We start from the raw sequence: 25,891 nt of genomic DNA, 5'->3' as shown, positions 1-25,891 counted from the left end.
CCCTCTGCTCCCCGTCCCCTAATCGCCCCTCCCCTGCAGAACCTCCACCCCATCCAACCGCCCCCTGCTCCCTGACTGCCCCTCAGGATCCCCTGCCCCTTACCATGCTGGAGCCAGCCATGCTGCTGCACTGCCCAACAGGAGCGGCGGGCCAGAGCGCTGTCCGTGCAGTGGCGTAGCTGCAGGGGAGTGGGGACAGTGGGAGAGGGGCCGGGGACTAGCCTCCCTGGCCGGGAACTCAGGGGCCAGGCAAGACGGTCCTGTGGGCTAGATGTGGCCTGCAGGCCATAGTTTGCCCACCTCTGTGTTAGGAGGTGTATCAGCAAATCAATGACAGAAGATAGAAAAAGCCTAAGTAGAACAGCGGTGAAAGAGGGAAATACAGCAATCAGCCAGTCACAAAAATGGCTCCTTTAGGGCTGCTTGTATCTGATAAATGTAAAGGGACAGCGATCAGAATAGCTGACACACACTGAGCTTTGTACGCAGCAGATGCTGCAGCAGTGGTTCCAGACAGGCTTCGCGCTGTCACATAGGGGCTGCATCTTGCCAGAGGCCACAGCCCTCCTGCAGCCCTTAGTCAGTCCTGGCTCACCACGAGCATTTTGACAGGAAGTACCAAGCAGTAGTAACAACAACAATACAAGTGTGTGTGGGAGAGAGGGAGCCAGTGTGTGTTTGTGTTTGACTGTGTGTTGGAGGACTGTGTAAGTGGGTGTTGGGGAGTGAGTGTGTGTGTGTGAGACAATCTGTATTGGGGGACTGTGACTCGTGAGAGGCAGTCTCTGTGCGTAAGGGAAGTGTGAGACAGTGAGCGCACTGTCACTTTAAGTCCCCCCCTTCTTATCTCCCCTGCTCGGCCCGGCTCCCCCCGCGAGCACATGGAAGTTTCACTCCTCCTGTCCTGGTCCTGGTCCTGGTCCTGGTCCCGGTCCAGCCCCCAAGCCGCGCAGGGTCCAGGGAGGGACTCCACTCTGGGTGGCGGTGGGTTGACAACATGGCATGAGTCACACTCATCCCAAACTTTTACCAACCACTCCCCTTATTCCTATCACAATCTCTCATTTCCTCCTCTACATATAATATGCATAAAATCAGAATGAATATGAAATTAAAACACAAACTAAACAAAAACTGTTAATCTTTAAAAAATTAGAACACATACAAAATAAAGATATTAATATGTATTATATATGTACACATTTTTATTACACAAAAATTATATATTAGTATAAATAAATATGTGTTTTTCTCTACAGCATCTCCGTAGTCTTCTTTCCTCAGCCACATTTTGCCCAACACTGGGCTAATTGCTAAACTTCCACTGTTTCGACTGCAGAAGCTGTTTCTATGCTTGTGCTTTTTTTGGATGAAAGTTAAAAGCAGTCTGGCTTCAAGGGAGTGTTACTGAAAGTCATGGCCAAGCCCACAGCAGGCGATACATGGTGGGGTTGGGAAACAGAATGGCCACTTCTAAAACAAACTTATTGGCCAAGCTACCAAGCATTTTACCTCTGGCAGCCCTCTTTTAGGCCTGGTCTACCCTTAAAAGTTTTGCCTGCATAGCTTTGTCGGTTAGGGATGTTATATTTTGCTGGCATAGCTGTTGGCAAAAGCCCTTGTGTGGATGCAGGCATTCCAGGAATAATGTCCTTTGTGCAACCATGGCTTATTTTACTAGGGGAACTAGCATAAGCTATATCAGCAACAAGTATAACTGATATCAACTGCATCTACTCTAGGAGAGTTTGCTGGTATAGTTATACCAGAAAACCTTTTAAAGGTAGACAAGGCCTTAGTTTGTTTGCTACACAGGAAGCTGTACCAACTTAAATAGTTCCCAACAGGGTTTGTGTGTTTACTTACTTTAAGTAGACTGGGGGGGGGGGGGGGAGAAGATGGGACCATGTCATGGATGGAAGCACAGTCAGGCCAGTGACAGAAGCTTAAAAATGACACATCCAGGCCCCAATCCTGCAAAAAGACTGAGAGTCAACCAAAAGTACTCACATGCACACTCACTTGCCTCAGAGCTCACAGGATCAGGGCCTTGTAGATAGTGGAAGGGAAAGGAATTGTTACATTTATGGTAATCCCATCTCTTATTGTTCCCTTAGGGAATGGAGAAGGTAATTAAAAAAAATAAAATTACTAAGCAGAGGTCTTTTGTCTTGTACAACTGCAGTGGCACAGAAGAACTGAACCTTGTGCATGTGAAGAGGTTGCAGTGTCTGTAGTACGTTGCCCTTATGACTGAGTCTGAAGGTGCAGAGGAATGGGTGACTTGGTTCTGCCTGAGACTGGAGCATGTACTAAGTCTCGCTGGCTGAGGCTCAATCTAGATGGGACTGATATAACATTAGAAGGGTGGGAGCAAGCAGCCCTAGGAACGGGGCTAGCTACAAAAACTCCTCTGCTTGGTCGAACGTGGCGGTTATTTGCTAGCCAGATTCACAGATTAGCAGTCTCATCCGATCCTGGGCTGCTGCTGGATACTCAGGGTCAGCTGTGGCAAAGAGCACATTTATCCATCTGTGCCCGGTTTGGCAAGTGTGACCTTTTATTTCAGAGGCAGGCCTGGCTTCCCTTACCTAGGCTTTTGTCACTGAGAGATTAGATTACTGTAAAGCACTTCAGGTAGGGCTAGATCTTGGGACCACTGGGAAGCTGAAGTTAGTTCAGAATGTGAGAGCCTGTCTGTTAAGTGGGAGCATAACACACCAGAGCTCTGTGAGCTGTACTAACTACTTGTGGGCTTCTGGTGCAACTCAGGCACTTCAGAAATGCCTGGAACAATGACAATTGAAGAAAAAGCCCACATGGATATCCGCGTCTTAACATCGTGTTCCATGCAATTTCCATTAGCTTTTAACTGGGGGGAAAAAAGAGTTTTTTCCTCAAGGTGTGTTGTAGCAGGAGTGAGTATTGTTGCTGTGGATCCAAGGTCCTGTTGTAATCATACACTCTGCTGTTCAGCTCAATATGGATATCCAATAGGGGGAGTTTTCTGCAAAGAGAGAAATAAAATTCTCACAAGTGAATGGAGGAGATCATCCCTTTTAATTTAAGAAGGCACCAGAGGACAAGCTGCTCCAGGCTCAGTGAGAGGAATGTTTCCTATCTCTGTCTTTAATACCAGAGGTAGAGATCACAAACTTGAGGTTACATATGCATTTGTCAGACAGGATCTCTTATACTACAAACTTACTAGCATGTCATGGAGGACTGGACTCCTTCCATTCCTGACATCTTACGACCAAGTTTTAGATTTTAGGACCCTGTGGGGATGTGCAGAGCTTTTCTGCTGACTCACACTGAACCTGGCTGCCAGACCAGGTGGGACCTCTTTAGCTTAGCTTCAACTCAGAGTAATAAATGGCTCTCTGAGGAAAATTGAACTAAAAAGGGAAGGTCAAGAGGTCCTGCAGGGAAATAAAAAAAACAACAAAACACCAGCAAGCAGCTCTGGCTAAATGTTTATAGTTCTAAGTACAGTACTGCTTAAGGACTCTGTTATTTAAAGACAACTCTCAGTTTGGACAATAGCCTGTTGGGGATGTCTGTTGGGGGTGGGAGAACAGCATGGGAATCCTGACTCTTCACGTATCCTCTCCAGGACTGGACCTTCTTCTCCCATGCTGGAAGTAACCTTGCAACCCCCAGCTCTGGATTACCCTTATACTCCGCTCCAGAATTAGAAGCTCCACCCCATTTCTAGAGTACCTGGCCTGCACCCTGTAGGTCTGGGCCCACCTAGACTAACCCTCCAGACCTGGGCACCATCTTCCTCTATTGTCTCTCACATCACCAAGGTGCTCCGTAGTACTAAGCAGGATGAAACCTCAGCTCTCTTGCTGTGGGGCAATAAATTGAATTAAAAGGGTTTTTTGGTTTGTTTTTTTACCTTTTATGAGGATTGCGCAGGAGCTGAGCCAGACAGCATAGATAAGAGGAAGAGGAGCTGGGTGACCTTTCTAGCACAGACACATCCACCTTGCATTGACTCCAAAAGATGTCTGCTACTGGGGGAATACTACAGTTCCAAGGTCTTCTGGTATTGGCAGTGATTTTCTGTTCATTCCCATCCACCTCCAGCAGACTGGTGGGTTCTTGCTGATCTGCTGGCACAATGTAGCTTTGAATAAAGAAGAGCTTTGGTTTCCCTAGGAGTTCAGGGCATGAGTCTCCAGTAAAAAAATTCTTCACCCGATCCAAGGGGTACCCAGGAAAGGTCTGGTCTGTGCAGAAGATGCTCTGAGGGCTCCCCCGGCTGACCAATACGCAAATAAAGCTGTCATAGTCTCTGTGCTTTTGCAGCCTTGCAACTTCATGGAATGTTTGGTTCATGGCTTCCACACTTAAATACCGGTAACAGTGAACTTCAAAGCCTAGAGCTTTAAAGGTGTCCTCCAGTATATCTGGAAAAAGAAGAAGGAATTTGTTAAAGAGAATGTATTTCACTCAGTGAATATCAGCCATGTTGAAAGGCTCTTAATATCATGGTGTTTCACTACTGGAAAAACAAGCGGTTTGTTTCACTAAAGAAATTCAGCCAAAATCTAGAGTCTTTGCAGTGATATCAGTGTCACAATGGATTACACACATGACGATGTCTACATACTATCTTGAATATGAGGAAGGTGTCACAGTTTCAGGATAACTGCACTTGTATTCCTTCACCAAGGGCACCTGCTTTAGGCTCCCAGCTCCTCAGCCATCACCTTTCTGGGCAGAGACCTGTCTCACTCTCTCTTGAGGCTGCACAGTTGTCAGCCTACAGTGTGATATCCCCAGCAAGGCACATTGCCTAAAAAGGTCAGCATCTGCACTTTGCTTTCTCTCCAGAGGCTATGACCAATGTATCACCCCCAGTTACAAATTACCACACAGTCCTTTCTAAGCAAGAAGATTTATTCTTAAGGTGAAAGCATTACAGAGAAAACACATTAAAAACAATAAAAGAACCCGCACACATGCTGGGAAGGTTACCAGAGGTCACCTCAACTCCAATCTTGGGCTCTGGTAGGTGTCAGACCTTCAAAACCCACAGCTGGATTTTCCCCATGTTTATAAGTTCATAGCTGTCTCAGATTCAGAACCAGAACACAGGCTAGGCAATTCAGTCATTTCTTTATACAGGTAAGGCCTTTGATCTCCAGTCTCTGGGAGCAGGTAATCAGCAGACAATGACCTACTCATTAGGGTGTAACTTCAGAAGGCTGGGGTTTTGTATAACTGGAGGTGGGGAAGTTGCATTAACCTCCCTCTAGGTATTCCCCATGAAATCCATTTCACATTTATTTTCCCAAAAGTCCATTCTTGTCTGGCACTTTTTTAATATAGTCCTTTGAACTACATTCCCAGGCCACACGTCATGTCTTCCCGCCCTAGAGAGGTCACACACCCACATAAACTTTGCATTTAATACAACTGACTCCAATGATACTTAAGCTTAATTCAACAAGGTTTTTCAAGGATATTGCAGGAAATTGCCATATCTGTCACAACAGGTATTTCATAAATGTGAGATGCATTAAACTGTGACTGCAGTGGGCTTTGGATCAGGCCCAGTGTCCCAAAAGAAGTGGCTTAGGGCTTTTAAAATCAGGCTGGGCAGAATGATAGACAGCGTACTACGGAAAGCAAAATTGTACGGGCAGGGAGCTGAGCTGGACAGCATAACAGGGGTTTTTCCAGACTCTAACTGTGAAAATTTACTCAAAGTGGCTATTATGACAGAACTAAAAAGAGGTGCTGAGGCAAGGTACAGAGCTCAGCTGCTGGAATGAGACACAGCATTAATTCATCCTTGCAATTCTAAAGGAAGAATGGACAGTGGAGTCTGAACTAAATCACACAAACCTGGTGAAGAAAGATTTCTAGAGAGAGACAACTGACAAACCGTTCTCATCAACAAAAGGCAGAACACCGCAAATGAAACCTCGTAATTATGCCAAAAGTTAACCGCAGACATGGGAGGACATCAGATTTTAACTCTGCTGTCTGTTTGAACAATACTGCAAGAGAGCATTTTAGGCTCTGAAGAACTATTTTTGGGTCATTGGCTAATATTAGACAATCAGATCTTGGAGACTGAAACCACAAGTAACTTTTAATGTTTACTGAACCATTAACTACCACAAATTACTTAGAATTGTACCTCCCTGTTTTCTCTCTTAACCACATTCCCCAGATACATTTTCTAAAATATTTTCTATTATTATTTATGAGTGCTACAGGTGTGTGTGGCACTTTACAGACACAAAGTCGGATTGCTTTTTGCCCCCAGAAATGTAGAAGTCCCAAATTGGCAAAAGAAAAGGGGGTTGAGCTACTTGCGAACGTAACTTGTAGCCAACAATAGCTGTACATGCTATTATCCCCAGCAAACCACACAGAGTTGGCATGGAGACCAGAACTTACGACACCAAAAATGTAAGCCTCTACCTCAGGGGTGGCCAGCCTGAGAAGGAGCCAGAATTTACTAATGTACATTGCCAAGGAGCCACAGTAATACGCCAGCAGCCCCCCAGCAGCCCCCCTGCCCCGCTCCCAGCGCCTCCCACCACCAACAGCCCTGTGGATCATCCTCCCCCTCCCTCCCCACACCTCCCAATCAGCTGTTTTGTGGTGTGCAGGAGGTTGTGGGGGAGGGGGAAGAGTGAGGGCACGGCAGGCTCAGGGGAGGGGGCAGGGCCTGTGGCAGAGCCAGGGGTTGAGCAGTGAGCCCCCCGGCACACTGGAAAGTTGGCACCTGTAGCTCCAGCCCCAGAGTCAGCGTCTATACCAGGAGCCGCATATTAACTTCTGAAGAGCCGCATGTGGCTCCAGAGCCACAGGCTGGCCACCCCGCTCGACCTAGTGAGCTAAAGGAGCAGCTCTGCAAGCTCACTCACTAGGAGGAGCAGAGAAACAGAGACAGTAATATTCTTTTCATTTTCTGAAATGGATTGATCATGTGAAATAATGCAAAAGACTTTCCCAGGGTTGTGTGGGTTTCTTTTGTTGCGGGTTTTTCGTTTGTTTTTTAAGTAGGGAAAGAATAATGTTTCAAACGTTAAGATATTTCCATTTTAAAAACTAGTGGGGAAAAAATGGAAGTGATTTTTGCAGCCAATTAAATCTATTGTTCAGAAAAGCTGACAGGCATCAACAGTTGTATGTTCTGCCAGGATGCTTCATTCAAAGATGGGAAAAGCAGCATCCCTATCTGAGCGATTAACAAGAGGCTGCAGTCTCTCAGGGCCATGTGGGGGAACACCACCTCTTCAGGAGGTTGAATGTTGAAGACGGTGCACAGTTCAGGTAAAATCAGGTTTAGCCCCATGAGATTTTTTTATTCAAGTGACTGAATCAGTTTTAATACTGTTTAGCCCTAAAAATACCTTGTTTCTTAGTTAACAACAATCAGATATATTTATTCCAATGTAGGGCATGTACAAACAGGCAACCTGAGTGTCTTTTACATAGTTTATTCCTAGCAGAAAGAGAGAGTGTGAGTGTGTGTGTGTATCCATCCACAAAAAACACACGCTTATCTGTAGCAACCTACACATACACATTATTTAATTAATTACAGCTGACATTCTAATTGCATGCTATTCTGCCTTTGCAAAATATGCCGTGAGCTTTGGATGGAGCTATTTCACATTAGAGGTTGAACAAGGGGAAAAGTAAAAGCCAGGGGTGCAGAGATCTAAGGGGGCAATATCCGATGCTCCATATAACTCCAGTGGCAGAAACCCCGCCCCCCAAGACATGGCAAACACTTTATTTTAATGACATCCTTTATCACTAAAAAATCCAGGCAGAGAAGGTGGAATTGCTTTGCCAGACAAATGCTGCAAATATAGATTCCAGCTTCCATCTTGATTTGAGAAGGGAAGCCAAGATTCCCTAGAATCTAGCCATTCGTGGCTGGGCTTGAATTTTATTCAATCTACGATAAAGTGGTGTTGCTTGTGTTTTGTGTCATTTGCAGCTGCTCCAACTTTGGTGCAGTCTCTTCAGAATAACTCCTGGGCAGTTGCACTCCATCCGCTGCTGATGGCAGATGCAGCTCTGTCCCCCAGCAGTTCTTCCCACCCTTTTTCTCCTCTGCCTGAAAACATCTGACTTCTGCAATCAGGCATCACACCACACTGTCTCTAGAATAATCAGACCCTTCTTAAACTATATGTAGGCATTGTCATATGCCCTGCCGCTGTCAAACCTCCTTGTAATCCTATTAACATAATACGGGTGGGTGCATAAAGTACAAGTCTATTTAACAGTCCATTTCCAGAAGGTGATGATAGAAAATTTATCCTCTACATTTAACTATTCCTGAGAGACCTAAAAAAGCTGTGCAAGCAACTGTGTTACTGCAGGATTTTGCACAGGCAAAGAACAAGTACTTGTGCATGCAGACAGCCGTTTTGTGCATACAGGCATAATCTGCAGGTGCACATTAAATGCCAATTTCTGAAGATTTAACCCGTTTTTGCCCCCTCTGGCTATGGAGGACCCTGCTCTACCAAGTTAACATTCTCTGATTGGAGCATGCTCCTGTAAGGACAGTTTTGCTCCTTTGTCAGCGCTGAGTTGTCCATAAGAAGCAGGTGTGGCAGTGCTAGTATAGGGCTCTTCGATCTGTTTTTATTAGACCCAATGCCCGGTGCCCATTTCCTTAGTATGTGGTGTTTATTTAGTAACAGCCATTTAAAAGTGTGTGTGTGTGTGTGTGTGTGTGTGTGTGTGTGTGTGTGTGTGTGTGTGTGTGTGTGTTTTGCACAAGGTCTGATGTCTTATGTGGCAGAGCAGATCTAAATTTATGCACCAGGGACCCTGAATTTTTATAGCATTTTCCCCCTCTACTCTCTGCCCTCCCAACGAGTTCTCTCTCTCCCTCCAGTTCTCTGCCCTTCTCCCCACATCCACTTGTGCTGTAAGAAGGTAGGTCCTGCCATTCAACAAACCACCCTATTCAGCAAAGCACTTCAGCACACACTTAAAGCTAAGCCCATGCCTAAATTCCACTGAAGTAAGTGGGATTACAGTAAGTACTTTGCTAAATTGGGCCACAAAGAGCAGGACTGCATGCAGGGCCAAAAACAGCCTCAATTCCTCCACACCTTAAGAGCCCACTCCTCTGCCTCCACCTCCATCTGCCGCCAATTTAAGTGCATCTGGTTTTTCCTCACTGACCTCCTTATCATGGGAGTAGGGGATCTCTTTAGCCCTCCACCCCTCCCATCTGCTGTATCCCAACCCAAGCCTGCTGCCACACACAGCTCCCCACTCCTGAGGCTTGCAGGAGGGAGCTTCCAGCACAGCAAAGTGGTAATTCTGTAGCGTGACCTTTAGTTCATTCACTATGAACACACACACAATTCTCACCTGCAGAGTATCCGTCCCTTATACTCCTTATTCTGAGATTAAATTCAGTTCTGTTTATGCAGCCTTCACATTTTCCACATGCCACAGGTTTTTGTATTGCCAATGCTAACAGTGCAGTGGGAGCTGTTGGGAGGGGAATGAGAGCCAGAGGTTTTGGCAGCAGGAGTCAGTGGGGCTGTTGGTTGTGGGGAGGGTTCCCTCACCTTTCATTCCCCATTTTGGGGGGAGGAGATGGTGGGTTGAATAATTTTGTCTCCACCAGAGCAACCAGCTGCCCAGATATTTAACCGGAGCAGGGACGTACACGATCTCGCTTCAGGCCCTGCCCTAACTCTGTTTCCTTTCTTGCCCAGTTACCCAGACTCACACATGGGTGTTTGCCCAATAACCCTCCACTCTGGGGAGTCTGGCTATGAACCAAGCTCATGCAATACAGACCTTCTCCCCTCCCTTCCTAGTGGCTGATACCCTTACTGCAGGGTTCTCAGTCCTGTCCCTGCTGAAGTTTTCCTCCTAGCGGGATTCCCTCCCATGTGGCCTTCCTCGCTGGCTCCTGCTCGCTGCAGGCTGTTCTCCCAGGCCTTCTCCCTAAGAGCTCTGGAGAGCTACTCAGCCTAGGCTTCCTCACGGGCCCTTTCCTAACTGGTCCCTCCACCTGGGGAAGTGGGCTAAGCCTGGCAGAGGTGCAGCTGAGCCCCAAGCCCTTTAGAAGGCAAGATCATCCCGTGACACTGCCACGAACTTGAACACCAGAGAAATACATTAGCCTTTTTCCTGCTAAAAGGATGAGCAGTGAAATAGTTAATGTTCACATTCAAATTTACATAATTAGGCGTCAGCATAAATATCCCATTGAATGAGTAGCTCACGCTTCTCTCAAAACTATTGTTTCAGGCTGTCTTGAAACTCAGACGGCCACCAGCTCATGTTGTGTGCCACAGAGATGATTATGTGGCCACTTGCACAGCTGCATAATCATTTACACAGGCCCCTCCTTCTAGTCTTTGCTTTAATTTTACCACAGGTGGTTCAAGCGTCAGGAATGTAGGCAAGGCCTTCTCCCTTCATGGCTCTGAACAAATCCCTTTTTTCCTATTCAACTTCTGCCTCCCTTTAGAAGAGTGGAAAGGCACAGCATCCTCGAAGGATGCCACACAAGCTATAGCTGCGGGAACTCGTACACTGTAAAATTCAGAGACCCTTCCCTTCACTCTCCCTTTTGCACCAGGGTAAGACCTTGGGTCCCTTCTAGCACGGGTGCTAGCACAATTTGGATAGTGGGAGTGCTGAGAGCCACTGAACCAAACTGTAAACCCCGTATATGATGGAACCCACTTCAAGCCAGGGTGCGCAGCAGGACCCCCAGCACTCCTAGCAGGTAGCGTAGCCGGGGGGGAGCAGCCGCTCCACCTCTGGGCACCAGTGGCGCCTTTTCAATTTATAGGTGCCTTTTTAAAATTTTTACTCACCCGGCAGTGCCTCGGGTCTTTGGCGGCAGGGGCCTTCACGCGCTCCGGCTTGGCGGGGGCCTTCACTCACTCTGGGTCCTCGGCGGCATTTCGGTGGCAGGGTCCTTCAGTGCCGCCGAGGACTCGGAGCGCCGCCCGGTGTGTACAAGCGGGTGGCACCCTTTTTTATGTCCGCTGCCCCTGTTCGCTCCACCTGGCTATGCCACTGCTCCTAGTTCCACCGCCTATGACTTCTAGTTCCAAGAATCCCCATATGGTGGCTATCAGAATTTCTTGTTTTACATCTGTCAGCCTAAGATGCCACTTGCCTGCCAGATTCAGATCCTGCTTCGTCTGCATGTTTTGCAGTTACTTCACACAATATTTGGAGAATAGAAGTGTAAGCATTATAGAAAGATGGTCTGTCTGCTTAGACCATTAATAATAAGGAACAGCAGAGAGCTGCTCACAAACCCCCTCCTTCCACCTGCCCTTAGCCTTGAATTGGTGCTGATTGCAAGCATTCTCTGTTTTCTGTTTTTAGCCACTCGTGTATTCCACTGGCATGATTCAAGCCCTAGAGAGATTTTTGCTTACGCAAGAGTCTGTCACATGGACCTTTTCAAAAGACTGTCTGAAAAATTCAAACTTTAACCTGGGTATTTATGGAATTCAACTTTACATGTAAATGCTTCCAAAAATGTCAAGAGGAAATTAAAGAAACCAGTTCCTTCCCCTCTAAAGCTGTGATATCGGCTTCTGCTAAGCTGAGATATGACAGAAGCCCAGGTGTGTTATGAATAAAACGTTCTGTGCCTTCAGCTACTCAAGACACGTGCTGTCCAATGTAAGCACACTGTTTGAAGTGCACTATTGCTTTTATTTTTAAAAGCAGTAAGAAACTTCCATTCTATGCCTGCCCCTGATGTGAGATCTTGAGCAAGTCACTCCCTCCCAGAGACTCCACCCTTTTTCTTCCTCTTGGTCTGTTCACAGTTTAAGATCTTTGGGGCAGAGACTCTCTTGCTATGTGTATTTACAACACGGAGGGCAATGTGCTGCTAATCTCAGCTGGGCCCTTTAGCCACTACTGTAAAACCAAACCACCACCAAATAATAGTACCAAATAACAACATTTTAGACCAGATGACCAATGAGACCTGACCTTTGTTTTGCAACACACACTTGCACACTCGGAATGTAGTCTGGCCAATCATAATCCTTACATTACAATATTGTACATGCTGCAGAGTAGAGCTGCAAAGAATTTTATGTTCTTGAGACCCACCTGTGTCATTGCCAATGCAATCTATAATCAGGCATATTCCCAAAGGCCGACTCTGCATTCTGTACTGATCATCGTACACCTAGAAAAGCAAAAGAGCAAATATCTATTTCATTGCTGCGCTCTCTCTCCTCCAGTGCACAGACCTTCTCCTTTTTAACCCCCTTCCCACATAGAGCTGCCCCCTCCCTCTCTCACCCTGTGGGCTGTGCACAAAGTGGCTGGCAGAAATGTATGTGGAGGTGCTGCAGCTGTCCCTCTAACTGACATACTTCACTTCTGTGATGGGAAAGGTTCCGGAGGCATTGATGCATGGTTTTTATTTGGCACTGCTATTACCTTGGTTTGGCCCCTCACTCCATGCAATTTCACTATCTTTAATGGAGTTGCATAAGCCATAAACAAATGTGGAGTGTGACCCAGACTTTCTAGGAAAGTTGGGGCAAGTTTGATTGCAAAGCTGTTTACTGCAGACAGATCTTTAATTTAAGAAGAATCTTCTTAATCATATGGGCATTCACAGCAATGACCCTGATGGAGAGACTGTCAATTCTCTCTGTACACAATGGGACTTGGACAACTTTTTATTGCCACACTAACAGGAAGTGGAACAATTGTGTGTTCTATACGCCTGCAGCGGTATGGTTAATTACAATAACATGTATTTCCTTACCGAGCAGTCATCTTGTGGAAAAACTACAGTTCAGTTCACTCAATCCCTCCCCTTTAACAAGTTTACCACCACTTTACTACAGATATTCTACTCCTGGTGGAATTCTGTGCCAAAAAAATTTAAAATTTTGCAACAAAAAATTTAAAATTATGCATATTTTATTTGTCAAAATAACACAATATCATCACACCAGTTTCAATTATTTTTGATCATTTATTTCAAAATACCTGTCAGCAAGTATGTCTGTAACAATACAGACAACAAAAAAGATTCAGGAAATGTTTTTTTGACAAACAGATTCCTTACTAGGCATATTAATAATGAACTCTGAGTAATAATTAATTTAAACTTCAATACAGAACCGTATTTCCCGCACCCCTCAGAAGCAGTGCAAAGGCTTGGGAGAGTCAGGGGTAACGGAGGAGCTGAGGGAGAGGGAAGTAGATTGCTGGGAAGGAGCCTGGGTGTGAACTTGGAGGGTTGTTGGGTCTGGATGGGAAAAGTATGGAATAGTTTTTGTTTTTGTGGTGGTTTTTTTTGGTGGGGGTGGGGGGATTGTTAGGAAGCTTCCCCCACGCAGACCCTGGCTAACCCCAGCCTCTCCCATTCAGTCAGGCATACCTGCCCTTGTCCCATGTGTCTCTGTATCCCATCCCCAAGCATCTCTGTGCCCTCAGCCAGCCACTCCCCTGTCCCTGTGTAGCTCTGCACTCCCTTGCCTGCTCCCATGTCTCTGTGCCCTCAGCCAGCCACTCCCCTGTCCCTGTGTAGCTCTGTACCCCTCCCCCCGTGGCCCTGTGCCTCCACTCCCATTCAGCCCCTTCCCCAGTCTGTCCTCCCCCACTAGCCCTTATAAGCCCCTTCCCCAGCACCCCACAGCCCTTGTCTCCTGACCTGGCCTGACAAGCCCTGCAAGCACTTCCGCTCCCTGGCAGGGAGCTGCAGCTTTGGGCTATCGCCAAAGCACCCTCTGGTGGGCAAAAGGCAGAACTGCAGCAACATTCTGGCAGAAGCTTTTTTCTCCACAATTAGAAATCTGCAGGGCTCATTAAATTTGCAGGTGCGCAGTAGTGCAGAATTCCCCCATGAATAGTATTCCCTTGCTAACAATAAAGCATACAGTAATCCCCTGCCAAAAATGCACAAGTAGTATGCAATCATGCAGTTTTCCAGGCATGGAAATGGAGGATGTCTCTTCAAAAATCAGTCATAAAAGAGCCAAAAGTGTATATATACCTTTTTTTTCACCTGAGATGAGGTGGCTCCCGATTCCTGTACTGATGTGTGAACTGGTTCTGCTGTGGTTACAGAACACAATATAATGATTCTCAGCATTTATGTGATATTTTAGTATGCAGATATTAGTGAGGTTTCTTTCAAAATAAAATTAAATAAAAAAGTAACCCAACATCTCCCTCCTTCAGCCCTGTTAATTCCTATCTGAGCAAATACATACTACATGTTTAAAAAAAACCAAAAAAATTCAAGTGAAGCTAGCCCATGTTACTAGTGACCGAAAATCATTGTGCGCTGGCAGAACAGTGGCCTATGAATGTTCGCAAAGCACCACATGTGAAAGCAGCTGGAGGTCTCAGCCTAGTTCCTGATGGACTACGGTGCCCATGATAAAACCTACACCTTATTGCCACTAATTGGCACCCCTTTTGGCAGGCTCTGCAGAGATGCCAAGGATTAAAGGCACATGGAAACACAGCTACCCTTGCACATTCCTAATCAGGGGTCCCATTAGAGTGGCAGCTCGTGGCTCTGGCAGTGTAGGGATGCCTGCACTGCTGTTGCTCATATTGTTCCAGTTCGGTGGATAACAAGAGGATATCAGTCTCCAGGGCTTCAATTCAGCACCTTTCACAAGCAATAAAATTAGCCAAGATAGTAACACGTTGCAGACTTAAGAGTTCACTTTGCTTTTCTGGGCCAGCTCAGATGGATATAGGAAACCCAGAAGTGGGGAAATAAGTTAGCCCTAGTTATGTCTTGTTTTACAATGGTTAACCCTGTTTCAAAAAGGCTAATTACCTAGATCTCTCATCTTTAATTGGCTGAGCTGGTTTGGGTTTGTTTTTTTCTAACTTGGCTTTCTTATAAGAAATATGTTTTGGATCAGTTCTCATTTCTGTCGTTGCCCTCCATGGGAATTTAGAAGTATTGTACTATTTTACAAACACTACAAATTACAGGGAAATAAATGAAAAGAGACAGAAACAAATACAGTGGTTTCCTCATTTATCCCAAGTCAAAATATACACAGAAAAATTGCCTGAAAATCCAATTTAATCTACTTTGTTCTGCTTCTTCAATACAAAAGTAAGATTGCCCCCACACCCACGTCTGTAGTTCTCTCCCTCTCTCTTTCCACATAAATAGACCTCTTAATTAAATGATCTGTGTATTTTCATCAAAACTTTACCCAAGAAAAACAGCACATAGGCACACTGATTACATGAATTTTTAACATACGCAACCATATTGTTTTATGGGCAGCATAGTCCATTAAATTAACAGCAAAAAGTAAACTGGATCTCATTCCTTTCCTTTCCCAGTGTAGTTTGCAACTTTTTCACTAGGAATGTTTCTGAGGTCTTTCTGACCTCTCTAGATTCCCACATAGTACTTGTACTGAATCCCATCCTTGGTCTAACTATATGACACATCTAATCAAGAGTTAAAACACCAGTTATGTGGGCAATGCTCAGGTCTACAGGCTTTATATAGTACCACATCCTATTTTAATGTGATATCTCCCACATTGATATATAGATGGTATCTGAAGGAGACTAATTCTATTACCTTAAACAGTAAAGTGTCATTTTTACTTCCTTAGATTCTACTTCAGTAAGTTAGATAGTTTGTCACCCAAATGCTTTAAAGAACGTTTAAAATGAAGGACACTGGAAAATTTAATAAATGAGTAAATATTAAAAAATAGTGCTCATATGGAGTGCTTACAAGCTTCAACTGAAATCAATTGGAGTGGCAGGTAATCAGCACCACTAAAAGCTAGTCCCTTAATACAAAGAAGTACACAGTAGGTCTTTTTATTAATGAAAGAACAGGTAGGGTGTTCTTACTCTGAATGGCATGTTGTCCATTTAATGATCTTTCTTTGTTCACGTTCTGGATCTAAAAATTAAAAAGAAGGCATATTTTCTCTCTTTTACCAGAAATGTACAATCACACCTTGTTAAATATCACACAAGATTTTTCAAAAAGAGAAGGTTATAAATAAAGAGTTAACAGCTCTATCCACTATACAGGAGTAGCAACATTTACCGCATCAGGCACAAACTTTGGTCAAAGGTTCAGTCAAAACAAAGCCAACTCCACAGAGAGGTGGAAAACTGTGAGCCAATGAGGCGTTTTGCATGCAACAGGCAGTTAAACTGAACTGAATGGGATGCTGTATCTAGACTGTAGCAACTCTGAAAACTAGTTTTGTGTATTTCCCAAACTGGTAACAGAAAGGGACATTATTGTTGAAGTTGTGTTGGTGGGTATACTATGCACTTCAGTGTGTATTATATTTATGATACACTTCATACATTTATATCTACAGAATATATAAGATTGAAGAATTCTTTCTGAGGAAAGGGCTATATTAAGAAAGCTGGAATTATCATGACATCAATGTCAGACAACATATTCAAGACCCAGCTGCAAATCTAGGATAAATTACATACGACAAGAATAAACTCCTAATAATCTCAAATGGACTTGTCATATATTCAGTCAAGATCATTGATCAAAACATAGACTTTATGGGAAATCTAAGGAAAGCTACCTTTCCCAAAAACATAAACCAAAACCTTCAGCTTCGAACAGTCAGTGGGAAAAGTATTTTCCATAGGTTTTCCATGACGTACCACAGCCATACATAAGGATAAAGAGCTTGATCTTGTCCTAGTAACTCAGGAAAAAAACACCCCCTCGTAGCTTCAATGGAAGTTCTGTCTGAGTTACAAGTGCTAGATCAGGACCAAAAAAGCAGCAGGTAAAAGGGACTAGACAAATAGATTGAGGAATGCATTATATTCCAGTTACTAGCAGTACCAAGTGCCCTGAATTAGTTTTCTCTATCCCCCAACTTCTTGGAAGGTCAATTTCTTCTTGCTCCTGATAGCTTTTACAGACAAATCATGAATCTGGCCATCTGTTGCATACTTACCCCTGAACTGTAGGGAGGGTCAATGAGAGTCAGGTTAGGGAGAGATGCCTGAAGTGCATTTATATACATTGGCTGAGAACCACTGTTGGACAGAGCTGAAAATTGAACAGAAATATACAGAGATGAAATTAGCTGTGGTTATTAAAGCAGAGCCTTCTCCCCAAGCTGAGTATGTGTTTCAACAGTGCCCAGCACAATGGGGTCCTGGTCCCTGACTGGGGGCTTCTAGGCACTAATGCAATACAGATTAATAATCATTAATAATGAGACAGTCAGTCAGTTTTTCAGTCACAGCTGGATCACCATCCTAAGGGCGTAGTACTGTACCTACATATTGCAAAGCTCTTCAAAATGGTAGCATGTATTCCAGTGTGCAGCAGGTGAAGGGAAAAGTTATATTCCCCACTCTGAATGTCCTTGGTATTGTGATATATCTAAGCATTTTTTTACACTGTAGTTCCTCGAAAATGTAATCCAGTGTCTTCATCACCAAGCATGTCCAATTCTTAGGAGGACTGAATGATCCGTATTCAGTACTGAGGTGAAAAACGTGTGTCTTACCTTCACATTTGTACCGCTGGATCTTCTTTTTCAGGTCTATCCTATGAATGTTCTGCAAACAGTCTTCTATCAAATCCAACTGATTCGGAGCCACCAGATTTAGTTTCTCTAGATCACTGACAACAGCCAGGAAACTCTAGGACAGCAGCAGAAAGCATTACAAACTGGAAGGCCAGCAATTTGTTCCCTATCAGAAACTCTGGGAAGAGCAAGTCTAGCCTCAGTAGCCCAACAAAACGATACAGGGCATAATGCAGGCTCTCCTTTAACTCTTCAGAGACTACGAATGCAAGTCCTCTTAAGCATTCACACAGCTGCCAGTCTGGAATGTGCAAGGGTTCTTGGTGTCATGCCAATTTATTATCTGAAAGCTAGAGTGTGATGCTGTTGCAAAGACACATCACAGTGTTTGAGGAAACAGTTTTCATTTTCTCCCCACTGCTCAGTCAGCCAGGCAGAACCTTGCCTCACATGCCACAGAGTATGAAAGCCTTGGGAAATCTGTATTTTTTTCCCCCACCCACTCTTTTCTCTGCAAGAAAAAACTCAGTGACAAAAAAACAAATTTCTTAAACTTGTGCTCTGTGAGGACAGATTAATTATCTCCCAATTACTGCATCCCCCTGACTCAGAACACCCAGAGAGACACAACCAGGATTCAAATGGAAGAAGAGCTGCTTTGGTAAAATAAACCAGTTTGTTTAACATGTGAACTAGGGGACAAACATGAAGGGGCATTATCCCCATAATCATGGTTACATTCATATTTTTCTCTGTTTGGGAGGGAGAGGGATTGGATCCCACATACTTTCAAATGGCAGAACTTTTAAGGGGAGAGGCTTTATTTCTGAGTTTCTTCCAGCAACTAGTCCCACTAAGTGTAGCACTCTTCATATTTCCCTCTCCTCATCTCTCTAGATCTTAGTTCCTGTTCCAGCCTAATTGATTTTAATGCATCATCGTCCCTCCCATAATTCCTTATTTCTGCTTCTCTTTTCCACTGTTTCTATGCATCTCTTTTCTCTCCCTTCGGGTTTCACCTGTTATTTTGGTAACTTGCCTTTTTCTCTAGTTTCTCATTCACCTACCCCTTCCATTTTGGAGCAAAAAAGATAATTCAATATGGAAACAAAAAGTAGGTATTACCTTCTCTTTTGCCATTTTTATACGTGGCACATAATCCTTGAGCAGGAAAATGAGAGAACCCACTTCTTTTTTATCCAGCTCTTCGTTAATCTCTACCATCAGCACCCTGCAAGACAGATCAGCCATTTCCAAAGGATTAGCTTTCAGTAATATCCCAGTCCTGCTCAAATGCCCCAAGTCACAGAAACAGACTTTATCCAGCTCCCCAATCTGATTAAATAATCCATTCCTTGCAATCAACACATATACCTCTCTAAGTCTCCAAGACACACTCAGTAGGGAGACGGGTCCAGTGGTTAGGAGAGTAGACTGGAAATCAAGGGAAGTGGGTTTATATTCCTGGCTCTGCCTTTGACTTGATGTGTGAGCACGTTAACCTACAACCCACCAAGTCATAACATTAAGTGTTACAATTACATGACTTCTGACTGCTTCAGGGGACTAAAGGAAAGCAGGAGAGGGATCAGGAAGACATGTTCTCCCAACGGGTGTCACGATTTCCTATTGACTCAATTCCCACAGTCCTTCCTAGTCTTTTGAACAATTGCTGTAAAAGTCGCTGTATAAACTCTGATAGCACCCTGTGATGGGGTAGGAACGGACTGGGCGCACCCGGCCCTGCCCAGTCTGGACTGTACCAGCTGGAGCCAGGGCTTTAAAAAGTGAAGCAGAGCAGTACAGAGGGAGGCAGCAGAAGGGAGCACAGGGCTGCTCTGAAGGGAAAATGCTACTACCCAGGAGCTCATTGCCTGGGATCTGGCAACACAGATCTGGGCAAACCCACGGAGGAGAGGCAGACAACTGGGATTGCAGGCCAGAGATTTAGGGAGGTTACTCCAGGAAGCAAAAGGGGACTGGGGTAGGAAGTGGTCCAGGGAAGAGCAACGGTTTAGCACCCCAAAATGTCAAGTGTAGCTGCCTGGCAGTAGACCCTGGACTGGAGCCCACTGGAAAGGGCATTACCCCACCAGGAGTCTTCACCTTGGTCAGACACCTGCTGGAAAGGCCTTGAGTGTTCAAGTGCCCAGCCCCAACCAGGTCTCTGTGCTAAAGGGAAGGACTGGAAACCATTGTGCCAGGGGTACTGAAGGAACAAACTGTGCTTTCAACATGGAGGTGCCTGCCAAAACCCCGCCAAACCATTAGGCAGCACTGTTGGTGCCTGTACACCTAGGATTGCCAACTTTCTAATAGCAGAAAACTGAACACCCTTCCCCCCACACTCACTCCATCCCCACTCCCTCCATTGCTTGCCCTCCCCTCCCCCCGCTCATTTTCAGCGGGCTGGGGCAGGGTTTGGGGTGAGAGAGAAGGTGCAGGCTCCAGGATGGGACCAGAAATGAGGGCTCCAGAGTGTGGGAAGGGGCTCCAGGCTGGGACAGGGGTTGGGGTAAAGGAGGGTGTGAGGGCTTCGGCTAGAGGTGTGGGCTTTGGTGTGGGGCTGGAAATGAGCAGAAGGGGGCTCCTGGGCTGGGGCCAAGGGGTTCGGAGTGTGGGAGGGAGTGCGGGGTGCGGGCTCTGGGAGGGAGCTTGGGTGAGGAAGGGGGCTGGGGAAGGGGGTTGGACTCTGTAAGGGAGTTTGGGTGCAGGAGGGGGTTCAGGGCTGGGGTGCAAGCTCCGGACGGCGCTTACCTGAGGTGGGAAGCAGAGAAAGCAGCTGGCATGTCCCTCCGGCTCCTATGCACAGGAGTAGCCAGGGGACTCTGTGCGCTGCCCTCGCCCACAGGCACCGCCCCCACACCTCAGTTCCTGGCCAATGAGAGCTGCGGAGCTGGCGCTCGGGACAGGGGGCAGCACGCGGAGTTCCTTGGCTGCCCCATGTCTAGGAGCTGGAGAGATATGCTGCTGCTTCCGGGAGCCGTGCGGAGCTGGGTAGGGAGCCTGCCTTAGCCCCGCTGCGCCACCAACCGGACTTTTAGTGTCTGGACAGTACCGCCTGGGTGTTCCGATCAAAAACTGGACACCTGGCAACCCTATATACCTCCTACACACCCTCTCTCCCATCCTAAGAACTGAACATCAGAATTATGTAGTCTGGAGCAGGTGTAATTCTGTGGGTAAGTCAACGATCGAAAGGTAAGAAGAGACTCCACAGTATTGCACTGGTCCAGTATAAAATCATTGACTCTGTGAACATCTCCAGCGTCACAATGAAGAAGCTACTGTCTCATACTTGCACGAAGGACAAGCTCACTGCATACCCTGCAGGAAAAATAGTACAGCATGTGAAGACCAAAGATCAAAGAATTTTGTCCTGGCATGGTGTAATGAAGCTGCTGCCTTGTACTGTTCAGTGGCATTTCTTCATGGTTCCCTTGAGGAGGCTGAAACTAAAATTATCTTGTATGCCATCAATGCCAGAGGGAGGTGCTACTAAACCCTGGATATTTACGCAAGACACAGATGGTCTAGTGCTCTCTGAGAGACGCTACCCAAGACTTCTACAAGATTCTGTTTCCTGTGCCTGCTCCTGGGAGAACTGAATCGCTGTATATCCCTCAGAGATGTGTGCCTATCACTTGAGCCATTAAAAGCTGCTGCCCTGCCAGGTTTCTACGACCATTCAGGATGTGACATTACTGGAAGGTTGGCTGGAAAGTCCAAATTATCTTACTGGAAGGCATTTCTTCCGCCTGAATAAATACTCATTCAGCCAGAATACTCATTCTGAAGTTGCTCAGAACAGCTGAGGCTATGGCTACACTTGCAGCTGTAGAGTGCTTTGGGTTAAACCAGCCTTTAGAGAGCGCCCTAGGGAAAGCTCCGCAGTCTGTCCACATGGACAGCTTCAAGTGCACTGGCGTGGCCACATCTGCAGCACTTGCAGAGGCATTGGAAGCGGTGCATTATGGGCAGCTATCCCAGCGTTCAAGTGGCTGCAACATGTTTTTCAAATGAGGGGGCTGGGGTGGAGTGTGTTGTGTGTATGTGGGGGGAGAGAGAGGGAGTGGGTTTTTGGGGTGCTGACAGTGTGTCAGCACGCTGTCTTGTACGTTCAGACCCCCAGACCCCTCCGGCCTCTCACTCACTCAAAGCAAACAGTAAATGTTTGTCTAAGCAGATAAGCAGCTGCTGTCTGAAACCGCACTTCCACGTCCATGTTCCTGCAGCGATTTCACAACAAAGGGAAGCGTGACCACTTGGCTTAAGGGGATTATGGGACGTTTCTGGTGGTCAATCAGAGTGCAGTAACTTAACTCCTCATTCACACTGACGCTGGGGCGTCTCAGCCAATACGCAACAGATGTTATCCCTCTCGCCAAGGTAGAGTACCAGGAGCGCTCTAGCCAGGGAGTCAGAGCGCTCTACGTGCCTTGCCAGTGTGGACGGGGAGTAAGGTAGAGTGCTCTGAGTGGCTTTATTGCGTATAAAGTGCAAGTGTAGCCAAGCCCTGAGACAATGACTGTTGAGGTCATAAGCCCCTTGGTGGAGTTCATATGCAGAGTTTATCATTTCAAGACCAACATTACGACACTTGCAGAGCTATGCTGGCAGATATTTTTCCAAGAAACAGACAAATGGAGACAAAATTGCCACCAACAAGATATGTATTGACACCTGGTATCAAGGGGGGGAAATCATCAAGCAATGGAATGGCTCTGGAATGACCAAGTGATCCGAAACTACCCTCCTCTATTGGGCACGGATGGGACTTAGAGGATGGACAGATAACATCAATTATATGTGAAATACCATATGTTCCTGAATCAATCCTTCAGCTAATCAAATGCTCATGTCCAAAGACCAGATGTTCACCACCCTGCAAAAATGTGACAAGCAGTCTGCCTTATACAGAGATGAACCAGTGTGGGACAGACAAGGATCAGTGTGACACCCTGTCTAGCAATGGTGCCTTAGACCAGTGGTTCTCAGCCAGGGGTACATGTACCCCGGGGTACTCAGAGGTCTTCCAGCGGGTACATCAACTTATCTAGTTATTTGTCAAGTTTTACAAAACGCTACATAAAAAACCCTAGTGAAGTCAGTACAAACTAAAATTTCATATAGACAATGACTTGTTTATACTGCTCTATATACTACACTGAAATGTAAGTATAATATTTATATTCCAACTGATTTATTTTATAAATAAGGTAAAAATGAGAAAGTAAGCAATTTTTCAGTAATAGTGTGCTGTGATACTTTTGTATTTTTGTAAGCAAGTAGTTTTTAACTGAGGTGAAACTTGGGGGTACACGAGACAAATCTGACTCTTGAAAGGGGTATAGTAGTCTGGAAAGGTTGAGACCCACTGCCTTAGACAGAGGCAACACTGATGATGACTTGGATGAATAAATGTTTTCAGTCCTTCATGTCAAGGCTAACTTCCCGAGGATTACCAAAGAGCAATATCTGTTTTATTTAAGTAATGCATCCTTGTGATAAAGTATCCTTAAAAAAAGTGTTGCTTTTTGAACGGTTTCTTGAATATCTATCTACATAAGTGTTCTAGGGATGTCATATTTAGTACCATTGTGTTAGTGAGAGAAAGGGCTTTCAAATGATGCCCAGCTCGACCCAATTCCAGTGACACTGTGTCATCAAAATTTCCACCAATGGAAGGAGATGAAAGCTAGGTCGAGCAACAAGGCACCGCTGCCACACCGCAAAGGTTGACACTGCTGAAATTATGATTCTGTACACTTTTTACAAATCAGATGACACCACCATTACCTATCACTAACTTGCCCATGGAATAAGATTTTGCTCCCAGACTAAGTACATGTTGCTCAATGGCACTCATGGGTTCCTGAACGACTTTAAGAGTCTGATTCCTCAGTATGGCTGGGGTGTGAAGCATCGTGGAAATGCTAGTCTCTGCCTCTTTAGGAAGATAGGGAGTGCAGTGATAATTGCACTCTGGCACCCTTCAACGTACTGTAATTGATGCAGGTTGAGCTTTACTTAATGCAGCATCTCAGTTGCTGCAAGGGATATAGTAAGAATTAAACCAGGAAAAAGTATCCCAAAATGAAAATGTGGGCAAAAGTCTGGGCACCTCCATTCAGAACAACTATGTGATAGTCATTGCTGGGAGTAATGAGGTTCCTCTTAGCACGTACCATAGCCAAAATGGGGGTACATGGTATGTAAGGAGAACTCCCCTTTAGCAAAAGCACTGTTTTAATAAACAAACCAGCTGGGTTTTCAGCTTTTCCTCTTCAACAATGAGCCCACCACACCCACAAAAGCTAAAGTCACACCGGGTGAGTAGCAGGACAAACTTCCTGACAGAGGCAAGTGTTTGTCTGTGGAAGAGTCTCCCAGGAAAGTGGAGGAAGGCCCTTCACCAAGAACATTTAAAACGAGACAGACAGGACAAAGCACTGGGAGATATGCTGCTGGAGACAATCCTGCACTGTAGGTTTACGTGGCCTGGTTTTGAATGAATTGACAATGATGAATGGGGGTCACTAAATATGGTGATGCTGTAGAGGGTCTTGTCTATCTATTCATCCCCACTGCTCTTCCTTCTAGCTATATAAATCATATAGGTATCTAGTGTTTAATGTATATAGTTCCCCTCTGTTAAATATGAAGCCACACACTTTTAACACCACTACTTCTAAGAAACTGGTAGGCTGGAAGTAGGGATCAAACTTCGGAGAGCATCTTTATTATACCGGTTTCAGAGTAGCAGCCGTGTTAGTCTGTATTCGCAAAAAGAAAAGGAGGACTTGTGGCATCTTAGAGACTAACCAATTTATTTGAGCGTAAGCTTTCGTGAGCTACAGCTCACTTCATCGGATGCATTCGATGAAGTGAGCTGTAGCTCACGAAAGCTTATGCTCAAATAAATTGGTTAGTCTCTAAGGTGCCACAAGTACTCCTTTTCTTTTTATTATACTGCTGTGATATCCTCTTTTCTGCTATTCTTTTACCCATAATTTATATTAAACCAATAACAACAAAAAGTTACTCTTGAAAAGTAAAACAGACAAATTACCTGTAATCAGAGACCATTCTAGGATACCTGGCCAGATCAGTCTCCACTGCTGTTCTCTCTGTCCTCAGGGCCCTCCTCAGCAAGTCAAACCTCCTCACTCTGTATAACAGCTCAGACAAGCCCAATGGCAGCTTTCCCTTCTCATTCAGCACCCCCAGGAGATCCCTGATGTCTGTATTAGATAAATCAGGAACCAGATCCCGGCACAGGAAAAACATCATCTCCTTTTCATCTTCGTCCAATTCCTGCTCGATCTGGTGAATGAGGGCAGCTGGCACTTGGCACTTTGTCATCACAAGCTGCTGTCCCTTTAAGTTTATCTGCCCTCTTTTTGTGTTTTAAGCAGGAAGCCAACATGTCATGAAGTCCATTTGCAACAGAACATGTGGTTCGTTGTTGATCTTAATCAGATGTTTTTAAACAGAGAAATTCTGTTGGAAAAAAAAAAAAAATTACAGGCCCTGCTTGAATTGATTTACTGAACAACCTTTCAAGTAATCCAAGTTCCTGCTGCACTTCAATCTTTGAGGCATTCAAGTTCCGGTCAAAATGCTGATCCTACTTACAAAGGTCCAGTATTCGTGAAGGGGTTCCCCAAGCTGTTCATTATGAATAAAAAAAAAGTACAAGATAGATCAGTATCAGCAGAGAATGGAAGATCCATTTAAGTAAAGCACTATTAATTACGCAAATCTGTAAATTCCAAAGGAAGTGAAACAAAAAACAACAGCCCACAAATGAGAACAGTGAGTGTTCAAGTTGTTTTAGAACATGAAAAGTTCAGAGCCATAAAATTAAAAAAATCTAAACCCAATCATTCTCACAAAAGAAACAAAGAAAAAAAGTCTCAGTGCACTTTCCTGCAAAAGTTTAACAGCCAAGAGGTGTAGTGAAGTCTCTTGTTACTAAGACAGTACTTAGTACTGGTTACTAAGAGGTACTTTTAAAAAGTGTACTACAGAACATTATCTAGTATTCACAGCACATATTAGCTAGCATAACATGGACTAGTGTAAATACATTAAACATAAAGCACACTTGTCAAAATAGAGGCGCAAAGTATATTTTATGATATATTATCCTTGCTTATCAGCATAAACACCAGGCTCACTTACTGGTCAGTTCATGAAATCCAGTAATCCATGGTGGGTTCTCTTAGTTGCTGATTCCAGTTAGGGAGGGTCCACTGTAAATGAGTTTTTAAAAAGGTTTTTCTTTTACTTAAAAAGAAGTCCAACACAAACTTATAATAAATCTTTGAAGGTGCAGA

At 45.0% G+C, this 25,891-nt stretch overlaps 1 protein-coding gene across 1 annotated transcript; it reads right to left on the bottom strand.

Moving 5' to 3' along the window:
- Window positions 1-1,893: 1,893 nt before the first annotated feature.
- CFLAR (CASP8 and FADD like apoptosis regulator) lies at window positions 1,894-25,303 on the bottom strand. The gene is given in 10 exon segments (XM_074967908.1): window positions 1,894-3,007; window positions 3,905-4,418; window positions 12,115-12,193; window positions 14,021-14,082; window positions 15,874-15,925; window positions 16,968-17,062; window positions 17,529-17,664; window positions 18,675-18,780; window positions 24,622-24,929; window positions 24,931-25,303. Coding segments are annotated over 10 exon segments (1,539 nt in total). The 5' UTR covers window positions 24,979-25,303; the 3' UTR covers window positions 1,894-2,868.
- Window positions 25,304-25,891: the final 588 nt, after the last annotated feature.

Source organism: Natator depressus, chromosome 11 (genome assembly GCF_965152275.1).
Source record: "Natator depressus isolate rNatDep1 chromosome 11, rNatDep2.hap1, whole genome shotgun sequence".
In the NCBI taxonomy this organism is placed as follows: Eukaryota; Metazoa; Chordata; order Testudines; family Cheloniidae; genus Natator; species Natator depressus.
The sequence above is the reverse complement of the archived record's forward strand: the minus strand, read 5'-3'. Positions and strand labels throughout refer to the sequence as shown.